The following is a 14842-nucleotide window of genomic DNA, read 5'->3' on the forward strand; positions in this document are numbered from 1 at the left end:
TCTTCATATATGTCTTGTGGTTCTTATATGCAGCATTTGTCTGATATCTAAAATATATGTTTTATTGGCTGGAAGAAACGGTGATAATTAGATTAAAAAAGGTAAATAAATCCCCTCCCAGACTTTAACACAGAAAAAGATCTTTAATCTTCTCATGTGAGTTCTGATTACACAAACCAGGAAAAATCTTCGTCAGTTACTTGACAGGTGTCCTGGAGGACAAAAATACTTCATACATTCTTCTGAAATTATAAAAGGGAGCTTACATAAACTAACCCAACTTTGAATGTATGAACACAAAGATATGTGGTTTTGGGAAGCAGCAATCTATCTATGGTGTGTTTTAAAAGAAGTGGGCATTTAGAGGGCAGGGGGATCTAATGAAATATGCTATCAAATTTCTATATGGGTATATGACTAAAGGTTGAATATTTTGGCTTTTGCTGCTTTTATTTGTGGCGACAGAAATCTGACATGTTTCTCAAAACTATGACAAATAATTTGTCTTGTTTCATCTATACAACTATCTTCATGGCTAAATAGTTGTCAATGAGAGAATATGTTTTTGTTTTTCCAATGTAGCTGAACTGACACTTTACGTAGCGTTATATTAACAATCTTTCACAAAATATCATATGATTTTAAAATATTTAAGCAACGCATTTTTTCTGTCGCCACAAATAAAAGCAGCAGAAGCCAAAATATTCGTATTATTATTAGTGCTGGGCAAGTTAACGTTAAGCGTTTCTTTTTATTTTGAAAGTCGTTGCTCACTGGCAGCGGTGGAGGAATGGAGATTACTGGACATCGCTGCGGTAAAGTCAGCAGACACTCAGATCTCCGTGGTCAACTCAGCAGACACTTACATGTTAGTGCACCTATATGCTGAAATTCATAGTAAACGCATTCAAACGGCACAGATCGGGAGCGAGCGAAGGACTTTGATGAAAGTTAGCGGAAAGATTAACGTGAGACAACATCCGGTTTCTTCAGACTAGATCTGGTTTTCAGAATAAGATGCCAACAAAGTATGAATTATATTCACATTAAGTATAAAACACGCTACCTGCATCTCGTGAGTTAAAGGGAAAATACACCTAAATTGTGCGTAACGTGTCTTTATTCTTTGATCGCTGGGTAACCATCATCACCTCGGAGTTACAGCATTATATTGATCAACAGTAGAGCTGCATTCACATGCTCTGACTGTCATGAAGACAGACATTTTTGCTGAAACATTTTTTTCCTGTTGCACAGCAGTGGAACACGTTTCACATACAGTCAGCACACTGAGCACAGATAGTGCAAGAAATATAACTGCTACTGTGTAAAGGGAATACTGCTGTTAAAAAGCACCTTATTTGTTTAAAGTGTGAAAACCAAATGTTATTGCACTTTTGTTCATATAGCAGTACTTTTAAAATTAAACTGCGCAATACACCACTTTTGAATTCATTATTGAACTTTGCCATAACAATGCGATTAATTGCAAAAAATCCTTGCGATTAATCGAGATTAAAAATGTTAATCGTTGCCCAGCACTACTAATAATTGCATAAAGGAGGAAAGCACTTTATTTATAGCCTATTAAGTGCTGCAGAATAGATTTTTTTGTTGTTGTCTTTTTTGGCTGCACAACTGGGAAACGTTTGTGACTGGCAGTGTCCCTACCAATGCTAAGACCAAACCTACGCCCTCGGGTTACAGACCGATTCCTTTATATTGCAAGCAAACCTGTGCAGTGACTGACTTGGCTTTTTCTGGTGTGGCTGCCCAGTGAATACAAGCCTGCGAGCGGTAGAAACCGTGCGATCTCTCCGTCACCATGCATCATTAGACTGCCTGTTGCACCTGTGCCCCATAAACAATTTACCTGCCACACTGAACCACACTGCCATCCGTCGTCAACTTGAGGTATAGGCTCACAATATAAACATATTGACGTAAATACACAGACATAACTAATGGCTCCTACACCGCTGAGATAGTGTAGTAAAAACTACAGTATTTACCTCTGAGATAGTGTAGTAAAAAGTGCATTATTTAGCTCTGAGGTGTAGTGGAGCTCAATGTACATTATTTACCTCGGGATTAATATCTGATCAATCCAACGACGAGGATTGTAACCAATTACATTTAATGATATGATGGTGACTTGGTCCCCCCACTTAGTGTCAAAAAGAAAAAGCAGCGTTGTGAGCAGAAGAGCAGTGATAGAAGTTGCGCTCCAGGAGACGCTCCTCTCTCCTCAAAGCATGGTTTTGTCCTCGCGGGTTTCAATAGTGCTGGTGCGAGCAGAGGTATTCTGTGTGACGTGACTGTTTGAATTGCACGCGCAGGACCTCTACACGCGCCCGTGGATCTCATATGTGCTCGCGGATTTTGTCCTTCATAATTACTCTGTAAAATCAACAACCAATGAATCCAAGTTAATGTCCACTTTTAGCTGATGATCCTCCTGTTTTATTCTGAAAAACCTGACTGAAAATCACAGTGTGATATTAAATACCTTTACAACCTAAAGGTGACTTTAATGACACATTTAAGGGACAACAACTTTGAACTTCGAAAGGTTAAAAAACAAATTCACCTGAAAGTCACCCAACCACAGTGTGATCTGATCTCTAATGCATTAAAGGCCTTGCTCAAGGGCCTCTCAGTGGTGGTAATGAGGGAGGGGCAGGGCATTCATCCTGCTGGATGCATAAAGAGAAGGCTGGTTCGGGTATTGAAGACAATCAAAGCCCACTTCTATACTTTTAGGTCACCACTGCTCAAAGGCAGGAATAGAAAGATTTCTATTTTACTGTTACGTAAAAGAAAATACTCTCATCCACTGTTCTTTTATTTTTGTTACTAAAATAAAAGTGCATAACAGCTTAAAAGCCTTACTTTCAATCTCAGAGGAGAGGAGGTTTCTGCTATAAGAAACTAAATTCAGGTATAAAAAGAGTCAAAATACAGTTTTTAACTGATGTTGTTCCCCACAGGCTCTATCTGTGGTGTGTTTTCCAAGCCTTGTGATTGTGTCGACTACTTCTAAAGAATTTCATCATAATTACTGAATGACGGTGATTTGGCATCAATCAGTTATTTGAGGCCAATCTCAAAGACAAGCCTGTGCCTGAAACCATCTTGTTGTGGTGTTGTGATCGTCTCTCAGTGAACTTTGAGGGACTTTCAGAGTAAATAATACAGATTGAACAATGTCTTTAAACTGCTGCTACTGCCCAAAGACGTTCCAATATATATATATATATATATATATATACACGTCAATATTACCAGTATTAAGATGTATAATTGAGGTTCATTGGAGATTTTGCTTCTCTAATTTCTGCATTTGAGATTCATACTCTTGGATTGAAACTCAACCTCTAAATTCCTACCAAAACAAGCACAAAAGCTTACTTCTCCCACGGCTCATGTGAGTTTTTTGTCTCTATTTACTCGTTTTCCAGCTCAATAAAAAGTTGCACCTGGACAATCTGGATGAAACTAAATATCTTCATATTTAAATCATGTCTTTTAGGTGAACCAGTCAAACCTTCCTTGTACAATGGGAGACATGGGTAATACATATGTTTTAAATAGACATCAAATGCCACACAAATGCTATAATCTAAGTTCCAACAAATGTTGTTGGTTGTTAGTTGCTCACACTAAATACTCAAAGTGAAATTTCTAGTCTGAAGCAAACACTCTTCACATGCAACGTTGTCTTCATTGAAAAGCAGAAAAAGTGACACATAGGTTTAAAATGAAATCATTCAGCGGTGTTAAAAACGGATCCTTCCTCTGGAATGACCTTCCTGCTCACATCAAACAGTTGAGGTCTTTGAATCCTGATTTAAAACTAATCTTTTGGTCCTAATCTTCAGTTATTTGCTGAATCTTTGATTACTTCAGGCCTCTTATTTGTTACCATTTTGCTTCCAGCAGGTCAGTCATTGTGCAATCATTACCTGTAGAAGTCATATTTATTTTTCTAATGATGTGTCAAAACACATAAATCACACCTTGATTCTCTTTAATTTCGTTCTCACACTCAAACTCTGAATTTGCGCCAAAACAAGACTTCAGGCTATCTTGGTCCAGGGCCAGTGACGTTTGGATCTCAGTCCTTGTGTTTGTTTCTTCCTCCTATCTGTGTGAATGGCTTGTTCTGTGTAAGTCACGAATGCTTTGAGAGAGTTAACAACTGTTTCCTTGTTGGGTCAGAATCAGCTTTATTCGTGTTTTTTGTATTCAGCTAACATTTTAATCATCATGGCTGGTGATAGTTTGTTTAAACATGAGGCTTCAAAAACCTCCTGAGTTCTCTTAAAAATTACTTCAGGCCTCGTACCTGTTGCTAGTAATGCAATCATTCCCTGTCTGGGAATTCCAAAGAATGTTTCTTTGTACATATGCCAGCACATAGTCAGACCCCAACATAGGTGAGCACATGGTGACGACAAGCCTTGTGGTCACCATGTGCTTTGAAGAAAGGAAAAGACCGGAGGCCTGCTTGTTCAGCAAAAAGCCTGATTTGAGTTCAAGATAACACCATGCTCCAGGAGAAGCTAAGTCGCAACTCAGTGTGACTTGTCATCACTGGGGTCTCATTGGCCGAGAACCACAGGCTCCACAGGGGTTCCGGTGCTGCAGCTCTGCCTGTCCCTGAAACCATAAAACTCTGCGAAACCTTGAAACCTCGAAGCTTGCAAGGAGGCAAGAACACAATGTTGCTGTGTTGTTATTGTTATTAATAATTGTCAATAATCTTACTGACATTAATAATTCTATTGATGTCAATAATTTAGTTTTTCATATTTGCTGATAACTCAAACGCGCTCCTTTTCGTTCCCAACATTGCCAATAACCTTTGAGTATGTCAGTCATTGTGCAATCGTTACCTGTAGGAGCCAAATTCCAAAGAAGTTGTCTTTTTCTACTTACTGTGTCAAAACACATAAAACACACCTTGCCTTTCATTTCATTCTCACGCTCAACCTCTGAATTTGTGCCACAACAAGACTTAATGATAGCTCCCGTCATTTCCAAAGGTTTGTCATTTGCCCAAATCACCATGGATAAACAGTGACACACATGCATGTGTTTCTATGCGTCAAAAGGAGGAAAAGACAGACAAGAACTATCAGGAATTAGAGAAGTCAGGTTGTGGAAGGAGAAAACTTCCTCATCAAAGGCAAATAATATTGTGACATTTGAAAACAAAAAATGTTAAGCCTCAGATGTGTGTATGATATACAGGTTGAATGAACATTTTTTGTGACATCCAGTTAAATGTAATAACCTTCTCATGTTGTGAGTTCTCTCTCTTATCCTTGAATGATCAAAGTGATCAAACAACCTTTTTCAACAGTGAAATACTTATAGGAGGCGATCTCATATTACAACGCTCTGCTTCTTCATCCTGGAAGGATTTGACATGATTTTGAATGTATTAACATATAGAAATAAAGGTATTTGGTGTTGGGAAGCAGCAAGTTGAATGCACAACCTTCTATATATCTCTATATATTTATTGTGGCTCTTATATTAAACATTTGCTTTTCATTTATTTAGTCTGTATAAAAAATCTGACAAAATCTTGAAGAAAAGGTAACAAATGAATTAAAAAAGCTTAATAGATCTCTTTAGTTCACACAAACCTTGTCACAGACTTATATTTTTAACTTCACTCTGATCAAATAATAAAAGAAACTTGCTCATATTGTGAGTTCTGATCACACAGACCAGGAAACACTTTCTTAGTCTCAGTTAATTGACAGGTGTCCTGGAAGAGAAAAACAATATTTAATACATTTTGTGGGAATAAAAAATAGGAGTAGTGAGCATTTAAAATCTAACCAAACAGGGAAATACACTGACTGAAGTCATGTTTCCATATTTAACATTAACAGGTTCTGTTAGTTATATATCTGCAGTCTCATATGAATACTCTGCTCCTTCATCTCAGAATTATTACACAATAAAGAGGCTATTCTGACTGCACGTGAACAGGAATTATATCAAGTACTCTATGACTGGTGAAGATTCTTTGTCACATTTTTTAAGGTGATATTTTTACCTAAACAAATCTACATGTAGTATACTTATTTAAATGGCTCAAGCAATACACTGTGTTTCTTCATCACAGTCATGTGAGGTTACATCTTCACTGTAGCTCCACCCAGAACTTCATCAGAGCCACCTTCCAGTCTGTATCCAGGGTGGTTACACAGTATAAATACATCTGATAACCAGCTGAACATGAACACACGAGACACGTAAAAGCAGACAGTTGACTTCTCTGTTAACTTCAACGGACCTTGTGACAATGGCTGGACCTGCAGAATGGAGTCCGACAATGGATGCCACTGAGGAAATTCAGAAGATTTGTGTTCAGGTGAGATTCAATCTACCTCCATTCTTCACCAACCACACTCAACTCTCTGAGTGTCTCTAAACTCTGGTTTATATTTCAGTCTGGATTTACATCACATTTTAATTCATTCATACACAGATGAAAACTGATGTGGATAAATTCACTGGAGTGAACTATGGGGAGTTCAAAGCAGTTAAATACAGGAATCAGATTGTGACAGGAGGACAAAACTACATCATCAAGGTAAATAATATTGTGATATTTAAAAAACTAAAAATGAAAGCCTCAGAAGTGTCTTTGTATGATATACAGGTTGATTTAACATTATTTGTGACATCCAATGTAATCTGATATGTCAAATTAATGGCAGGACAGTAAAGAGTTAAACTATAAACACACCTCTGATGGTAGAAGGTCCTCAGGGTTCAGCAACACAAGATCAAATATATTCTTTCAGATGTCCAATGTTCCTCTCTTTTTTCCTGCAGGTTTATGTTGGAGGAGAGGACTACATTCATCTGAGTCTCTACCGAAAACCTGATGGAGTGGTTACGCTTCGTGGTGTGCAGCAGCACAAAACCGAAGATGACCTCCTCGAACCTTTTCCCAAGTGATCAAACAACCTGTTTCAACAGTTAAAATTGGCTGCATTCTCATATTGAAGTGCTCTGCTTCTTTATCCTGAAATGATTTGACATTGATTTTGAATTTATTAACACAATTCAAATATTTGGTGTTGGAAAAAAGCAAGTTGAATGAACAACCTTCAATTGAAATAATAAAGAAAGCCTTTAAAAAAAATCTTCATATATGTCTTGTGGTTCTTATATGCAGCATTTGTCTGATATCTAAAATATATGTTTTATTGGCTGGAAGAAACGGTGATAATTAGATTAAAAAAGGTAAATAAATCCCCTCCCAGACTTTAACACAGAAAAAGATCTTTAATCTTCTCATGTGAGTTCTGATTACACAAACCAGGAAAAATCTTCGTCAGTTACTTGACAGGTGTCCTGGAGGACAAAAATACTTCATACATTCTTCTGAAATTATAAAAGGGAGCTTACATAAACTAACCCAACTTTGAATGTATGAACACAAAGATATGTGGTTTTGGGAAGCAGCAATCTATCTATGGTGTGTTTTAAAAGAAGTGGGCATTTAGAGGGCAGGGGGATCTAATGAAATATGCTATCAAATTTCTATATGGGTATATGACTAAAGGTTGAATATTTTGGCTTTTGCTGCTTTTATTTGTGGCGACAGAAATCTGACATGTTTCTCAAAACTATGACAAATAATTTGTCTTGTTTCATCTATACAACTATCTTCATGGCTAAATAGTTGTCAATGAGAGAATATGTTTTTGTTTTTCCAATGTAGCTGAACTGACACTTTACGTAGCGTTATATTAACAATCTTTCACAAAATATCATATGATTTTAAAATATTTAAGCAACGCATTTTTTCTGTCGCCACAAATAAAAGCAGCAGAAGCCAAAATATTCGTATTATTATTAGTGCTGGGCAAGTTAACGTTAAGCGTTTCTTTTTATTTTGAAAGTCGTTGCTCACTGGCAGCGGTGGAGGAATGGAGATTACTGGACATCGCTGCGGTAAAGTCAGCAGACACTCAGATCTCCGTGGTCAACTCAGCAGACACTTACATGTTAGTGCACCTATATGCTGAAATTCATAGTAAACGCATTCAAACGGCACAGATCGGGAGCGAGCGAAGGACTTTGATGAAAGTTAGCGGAAAGATTAACGTGAGACAACATCCGGTTTCTTCAGACTAGATCTGGTTTTCAGAATAAGATGCCAACAAAGTATGAATTATATTCACATTAAGTATAAAACACGCTACCTGCATCTCGTGAGTTAAAGGGAAAATACACCTAAATTGTGCGTAACGTGTCTTTATTCTTTGATCGCTGGGTAACCATCATCACCTCGGAGTTACAGCATTATATTGATCAACAGTAGAGCTGCATTCACATGCTCTGACTGTCATGAAGACAGACATTTTTGCTGAAACATTTTTTTCCTGTTGCACAGCAGTGGAACACGTTTCACATACAGTCAGCACACTGAGCACAGATAGTGCAAGAAATATAACTGCTACTGTGTAAAGGGAATACTGCTGTTAAAAAGCACCTTATTTGTTTAAAGTGTGAAAACCAAATGTTATTGCACTTTTGTTCATATAGCAGTACTTTTAAAATTAAACTGCGCAATACACCACTTTTGAATTCATTATTGAACTTTGCCATAACAATGCGATTAATTGCAAAAAATCCTTGCGATTAATCGAGATTAAAAATGTTAATCGTTGCCCAGCACTACTAATAATTGCATAAAGGAGGAAAGCACTTTATTTATAGCCTATTAAGTGCTGCAGAATAGATTTTTTTGTTGTTGTCTTTTTTGGCTGCACAACTGGGAAACGTTTGTGACTGGCAGTGTCCCTACCAATGCTAAGACCAAACCTACGCCCTCGGGTTACAGACCGATTCCTTTATATTGCAAGCAAACCTGTGCAGTGACTGACTTGGCTTTTTCTGGTGTGGCTGCCCAGTGAATACAAGCCTGCGAGCGGTAGAAACCGTGCGATCTCTCCGTCACCATGCATCATTAGACTGCCTGTTGCACCTGTGCCCCATAAACAATTTACCTGCCACACTGAACCACACTGCCATCCGTCGTCAACTTGAGGTATAGGCTCACAATATAAACATATTGACGTAAATACACAGACATAACTAATGGCTCCTACACCGCTGAGATAGTGTAGTAAAAACTACAGTATTTACCTCTGAGATAGTGTAGTAAAAAGTGCATTATTTAGCTCTGAGGTGTAGTGGAGCTCAATGTACATTATTTACCTCGGGATTAATATCTGATCAATCCAACGACGAGGATTGTAACCAATTACATTTAATGATATGATGGTGACTTGGTCCCCCCACTTAGTGTCAAAAAGAAAAAGCAGCGTTGTGAGCAGAAGAGCAGTGATAGAAGTTGCGCTCCAGGAGACGCTCCTCTCTCCTCAAAGCATGGTTTTGTCCTCGCGGGTTTCAATAGTGCTGGTGCGAGCAGAGGTATTCTGTGTGACGTGACTGTTTGAATTGCACGCGCAGGACCTCTACACGCGCCCGTGGATCTCATATGTGCTCGCGGATTTTGTCCTTCATAATTACTCTGTAAAATCAACAACCAATGAATCCAAGTTAATGTCCACTTTTAGCTGATGATCCTCCTGTTTTATTCTGAAAAACCTGACTGAAAATCACAGTGTGATATTAAATACCTTTACAACCTAAAGGTGACTTTAATGACACATTTAAGGGACAACAACTTTGAACTTCGAAAGGTTAAAAAACAAATTCACCTGAAAGTCACCCAACCACAGTGTGATCTGATCTCTAATGCATTAAAGGCCTTGCTCAAGGGCCTCTCAGTGGTGGTAATGAGGGAGGGGCAGGGCATTCATCCTGCTGGATGCATAAAGAGAAGGCTGGTTCGGGTATTGAAGACAATCAAAGCCCACTTCTATACTTTTAGGTCACCACTGCTCAAAGGCAGGAATAGAAAGATTTCTATTTTACTGTTACGTAAAAGAAAATACTCTCATCCACTGTTCTTTTATTTTTGTTACTAAAATAAAAGTGCATAACAGCTTAAAAGCCTTACTTTCAATCTCAGAGGAGAGGAGGTTTCTGCTATAAGAAACTAAATTCAGGTATAAAAAGAGTCAAAATACAGTTTTTAACTGATGTTGTTCCCCACAGGCTCTATCTGTGGTGTGTTTTCCAAGCCTTGTGATTGTGTCGACTACTTCTAAAGAATTTCATCATAATTACTGAATGACGGTGATTTGGCATCAATCAGTTATTTGAGGCCAATCTCAAAGACAAGCCTGTGCCTGAAACCATCTTGTTGTGGTGTTGTGATCGTCTCTCAGTGAACTTTGAGGGACTTTCAGAGTAAATAATACAGATTGAACAATGTCTTTAAACTGCTGCTACTGCCCAAAGACGTTCCAATATATATATATATATATATATATATACACGTCAATATTACCAGTATTAAGATGTATAATTGAGGTTCATTGGAGATTTTGCTTCTCTAATTTCTGCATTTGAGATTCATACTCTTGGATTGAAACTCAACCTCTAAATTCCTACCAAAACAAGCACAAAAGCTTACTTCTCCCACGGCTCATGTGAGTTTTTTGTCTCTATTTACTCGTTTTCCAGCTCAATAAAAAGTTGCACCTGGACAATCTGGATGAAACTAAATATCTTCATATTTAAATCATGTCTTTTAGGTGAACCAGTCAAACCTTCCTTGTACAATGGGAGACATGGGTAATACATATGTTTTAAATAGACATCAAATGCCACACAAATGCTATAATCTAAGTTCCAACAAATGTTGTTGGTTGTTAGTTGCTCACACTAAATACTCAAAGTGAAATTTCTAGTCTGAAGCAAACACTCTTCACATGCAACGTTGTCTTCATTGAAAAGCAGAAAAAGTGACACATAGGTTTAAAATGAAATCATTCAGCGGTGTTAAAAACGGATCCTTCCTCTGGAATGACCTTCCTGCTCACATCAAACAGTTGAGGTCTTTGAATCCTGATTTAAAACTAATCTTTTGGTCCTAATCTTCAGTTATTTGCTGAATCTTTGATTACTTCAGGCCTCTTATTTGTTACCATTTTGCTTCCAGCAGGTCAGTCATTGTGCAATCATTACCTGTAGAAGTCATATTTATTTTTCTAATGATGTGTCAAAACACATAAATCACACCTTGATTCTCTTTAATTTCGTTCTCACACTCAAACTCTGAATTTGCGCCAAAACAAGACTTCAGGCTATCTTGGTCCAGGGCCAGTGACGTTTGGATCTCAGTCCTTGTGTTTGTTTCTTCCTCCTATCTGTGTGAATGGCTTGTTCTGTGTAAGTCACGAATGCTTTGAGAGAGTTAACAACTGTTTCCTTGTTGGGTCAGAATCAGCTTTATTCGTGTTTTTTGTATTCAGCTAACATTTTAATCATCATGGCTGGTGATAGTTTGTTTAAACATGAGGCTTCAAAAACCTCCTGAGTTCTCTTAAAAATTACTTCAGGCCTCGTACCTGTTGCTAGTAATGCAATCATTCCCTGTCTGGGAATTCCAAAGAATGTTTCTTTGTACATATGCCAGCACATAGTCAGACCCCAACATAGGTGAGCACATGGTGACGACAAGCCTTGTGGTCACCATGTGCTTTGAAGAAAGGAAAAGACCGGAGGCCTGCTTGTTCAGCAAAAAGCCTGATTTGAGTTCAAGATAACACCATGCTCCAGGAGAAGCTAAGTCGCAACTCAGTGTGACTTGTCATCACTGGGGTCTCATTGGCCGAGAACCACAGGCTCCACAGGGGTTCCGGTGCTGCAGCTCTGCCTGTCCCTGAAACCATAAAACTCTGCGAAACCTTGAAACCTCGAAGCTTGCAAGGAGGCAAGAACACAATGTTGCTGTGTTGTTATTGTTATTAATAATTGTCAATAATCTTACTGACATTAATAATTCTATTGATGTCAATAATTTAGTTTTTCATATTTGCTGATAACTCAAACGCGCTCCTTTTCGTTCCCAACATTGCCAATAACCTTTGAGTATGTCAGTCATTGTGCAATCGTTACCTGTAGGAGCCAAATTCCAAAGAAGTTGTCTTTTTCTACTTACTGTGTCAAAACACATAAAACACACCTTGCCTTTCATTTCATTCTCACGCTCAACCTCTGAATTTGTGCCACAACAAGACTTAATGATAGCTCCCGTCATTTCCAAAGGTTTGTCATTTGCCCAAATCACCATGGATAAACAGTGACACACATGCATGTGTTTCTATGCGTCAAAAGGAGGAAAAGACAGACAAGAACTATCAGGAATTAGAGAAGTCAGGTTGTGGAAGGAGAAAACTTCCTCATCAAAGGCAAATAATATTGTGACATTTGAAAACAAAAAATGTTAAGCCTCAGATGTGTGTATGATATACAGGTTGAATGAACATTTTTTGTGACATCCAGTTAAATGTAATAACCTTCTCATGTTGTGAGTTCTCTCTCTTATCCTTGAATGATCAAAGTGATCAAACAACCTTTTTCAACAGTGAAATACTTATAGGAGGCGATCTCATATTACAACGCTCTGCTTCTTCATCCTGGAAGGATTTGACATGATTTTGAATGTATTAACATATAGAAATAAAGGTATTTGGTGTTGGGAAGCAGCAAGTTGAATGCACAACCTTCTATATATCTCTATATATTTATTGTGGCTCTTATATTAAACATTTGCTTTTCATTTATTTAGTCTGTATAAAAAATCTGACAAAATCTTGAAGAAAAGGTAACAAATGAATTAAAAAAGCTTAATAGATCTCTTTAGTTCACACAAACCTTGTCACAGACTTATATTTTTAACTTCACTCTGATCAAATAATAAAAGAAACTTGCTCATATTGTGAGTTCTGATCACACAGACCAGGAAACACTTTCTTAGTCTCAGTTAATTGACAGGTGTCCTGGAAGAGAAAAACAATATTTAATACATTTTGTGGGAATAAAAAATAGGAGTAGTGAGCATTTAAAATCTAACCAAACAGGGAAATACACTGACTGAAGTCATGTTTCCATATTTAACATTAACAGGTTCTGTTAGTTATATATCTGCAGTCTCATATGAATACTCTGCTCCTTCATCTCAGAATTATTACACAATAAAGAGGCTATTCTGACTGCACGTGAACAGGAATTATATCAAGTACTCTATGACTGGTGAAGATTCTTTGTCACATTTTTTAAGGTGATATTTTTACCTAAACAAATCTACATGTAGTATACTTATTTAAATGGCTCAAGCAATACACTGTGTTTCTTCATCACAGTCATGTGAGGTTACATCTTCACTGTAGCTCCACCCAGAACTTCATCAGAGCCACCTTCCAGTCTGTATCCAGGGTGGTTACACAGTATAAATACATCTGATAACCAGCTGAACATGAACACACGAGACACGTAAAAGCAGACAGTTGACTTCTCTGTTAACTTCAACGGACCTTGTGACAATGGCTGGACCTGCAGAATGGAGTCCGACAATGGATGCCACTGAGGAAATTCAGAAGATTTGTGTTCAGGTGAGATTCAATCTACCTCCATTCTTCACCAACCACACTCAACTCTCTGAGTGTCTCTAAACTCTGGTTTATATTTCAGTCTGGATTTACATCACATTTTAATTCATTCATACACAGATGAAAACTGATGTGGATAAATTCACTGGAGTGAACTATGGGGAGTTCAAAGCAGTTAAATACAGGAATCAGATTGTGACAGGAGGACAAAACTACATCATCAAGGTAAATAATATTGTGATATTTAAAAAACTAAAAATGAAAGCCTCAGAAGTGTCTTTGTATGATATACAGGTTGATTTAACATTATTTGTGACATCCAATGTAATCTGATATGTCAAATTAATGGCAGGACAGTAAAGAGTTAAACTATAAACACACCTCTGATGGTAGAAGGTCCTCAGGGTTCAGCAACACAAGATCAAATATATTCTTTCAGATGTCCAATGTTCCTCTCTTTTTTCCTGCAGGTTTATGTTGGAGGAGAGGACTACATTCATCTGAGTCTCTACCGAAAACCTGATGGAGTGGTTACGCTTCGTGGTGTGCAGCAGCACAAAACCGAAGATGACCTCCTCGAACCTTTTCCCAAGTGATCAAACAACCTGTTTCAACAGTTAAAATTGGCTGCATTCTCATATTGAAGTGCTCTGCTTCTTTATCCTGAAATGATTTGACATTGATTTTGAATTTATTAACACAATTCAAATATTTGGTGTTGGAAAAAAGCAAGTTGAATGAACAACCTTCAATTGAAATAATAAAGAAAGCCTTTAAAAAAAATCTTCATATATGTCTTGTGGTTCTTATATGCAGCATTTGTCTGATATCTAAAATATATGTTTTATTGGCTGGAAGAAACGGTGATAATTAGATTAAAAAAGGTAAATAAATCCCCTCCCAGACTTTAACACAGAAAAAGATCTTTAATCTTCTCATGTGAGTTCTGATTACACAAACCAGGAAAAATCTTCGTCAGTTACTTGACAGGTGTCCTGGAGGACAAAAATACTTCATACATTCTTCTGAAATTATAAAAGGGAGCTTACATAAACTAACCCAACTTTGAATGTATGAACACAAAGATATGTGGTTTTGGGAAGCAGCAATCTATCTATGGTGTGTTTTAAAAGAAGTGGGCATTTAGAGGGCAGGGGGATCTAATGAAATATGCTATCAAATTTCTATATGGGTATATGACTAAAGGTTGAATATTTTGGCTTTTGCTGCTTTTATTTGTGGCGACAGAAATCTGACATGTTTCTCAAAACTATGAC

General features: G+C 37.5%; 2 protein-coding genes across 2 annotated transcripts; both read left to right on the forward strand.

Annotated features, from left to right (window-relative positions):
• Nucleotides 1-6234: 6234 nt before the first annotated feature.
• Nucleotides 6235-7174, forward strand: LOC306712410 (cystatin-B-like). The gene is made up of 3 exons (XM_079181681.1): nucleotides 6235-6394; nucleotides 6512-6616; nucleotides 6862-7174. Exons 1-3 carry the CDS (start codon nucleotides 6326-6328, stop codon nucleotides 6985-6987), a joined length of 300 nt encoding a protein of 99 aa, XP_079037807.1. The 5' UTR covers nucleotides 6235-6325; the 3' UTR covers nucleotides 6988-7174.
• A 6234-nt stretch (nucleotides 7175-13408) lies between these two features.
• LOC306712332 (cystatin-B-like) lies at nucleotides 13409-14348 on the forward strand. The gene is made up of 3 exons (XM_079181566.1): nucleotides 13409-13568; nucleotides 13686-13790; nucleotides 14036-14348. The coding sequence occupies exons 1-3, from the start codon at nucleotides 13500-13502 to the stop codon at nucleotides 14159-14161; spliced, it is 300 nt and encodes a 99-aa protein (XP_079037692.1). The 5' UTR covers nucleotides 13409-13499; the 3' UTR covers nucleotides 14162-14348.
• The last annotated feature ends 494 nt before the right edge of the window (nucleotides 14349-14842 follow it).

The sequence above is a fragment of the Pholis gunnellus genome (genome assembly GCF_910591455.1).
Source record: "Pholis gunnellus genome assembly, chromosome: 20".
Taxonomy (NCBI): domain Eukaryota; kingdom Metazoa; phylum Chordata; class Actinopteri; order Perciformes; family Pholidae; genus Pholis; species Pholis gunnellus.

Bases quoted from the DNA above. Each gene is read 5' to 3' on its own strand.
- LOC306712410 (XM_079181681.1), top strand. From the start codon at position 6,326: ATGGCTGGACCTGCAGAATGGAGTCCGACAATGGATGCCACTGAGGAA. The intron at 6,395-6,511 runs GTGAGATTCAAT...ATTCATACACAG, and splicing joins TTCAGAAGATTTGTGTTCAG to ATGAAAACTGATGTGGATAA. The intron at 6,617-6,861 runs GTAAATAATATT...TTTTTCCTGCAG, and splicing joins GACAAAACTACATCATCAAG to GTTTATGTTGGAGGAGAGGA.
- LOC306712332 (XM_079181566.1), top strand. From the start codon at position 13,500: ATGGCTGGACCTGCAGAATGGAGTCCGACAATGGATGCCACTGAGGAA. The intron at 13,569-13,685 runs GTGAGATTCAAT...ATTCATACACAG, and splicing joins TTCAGAAGATTTGTGTTCAG to ATGAAAACTGATGTGGATAA. The intron at 13,791-14,035 runs GTAAATAATATT...TTTTTCCTGCAG, and splicing joins GACAAAACTACATCATCAAG to GTTTATGTTGGAGGAGAGGA.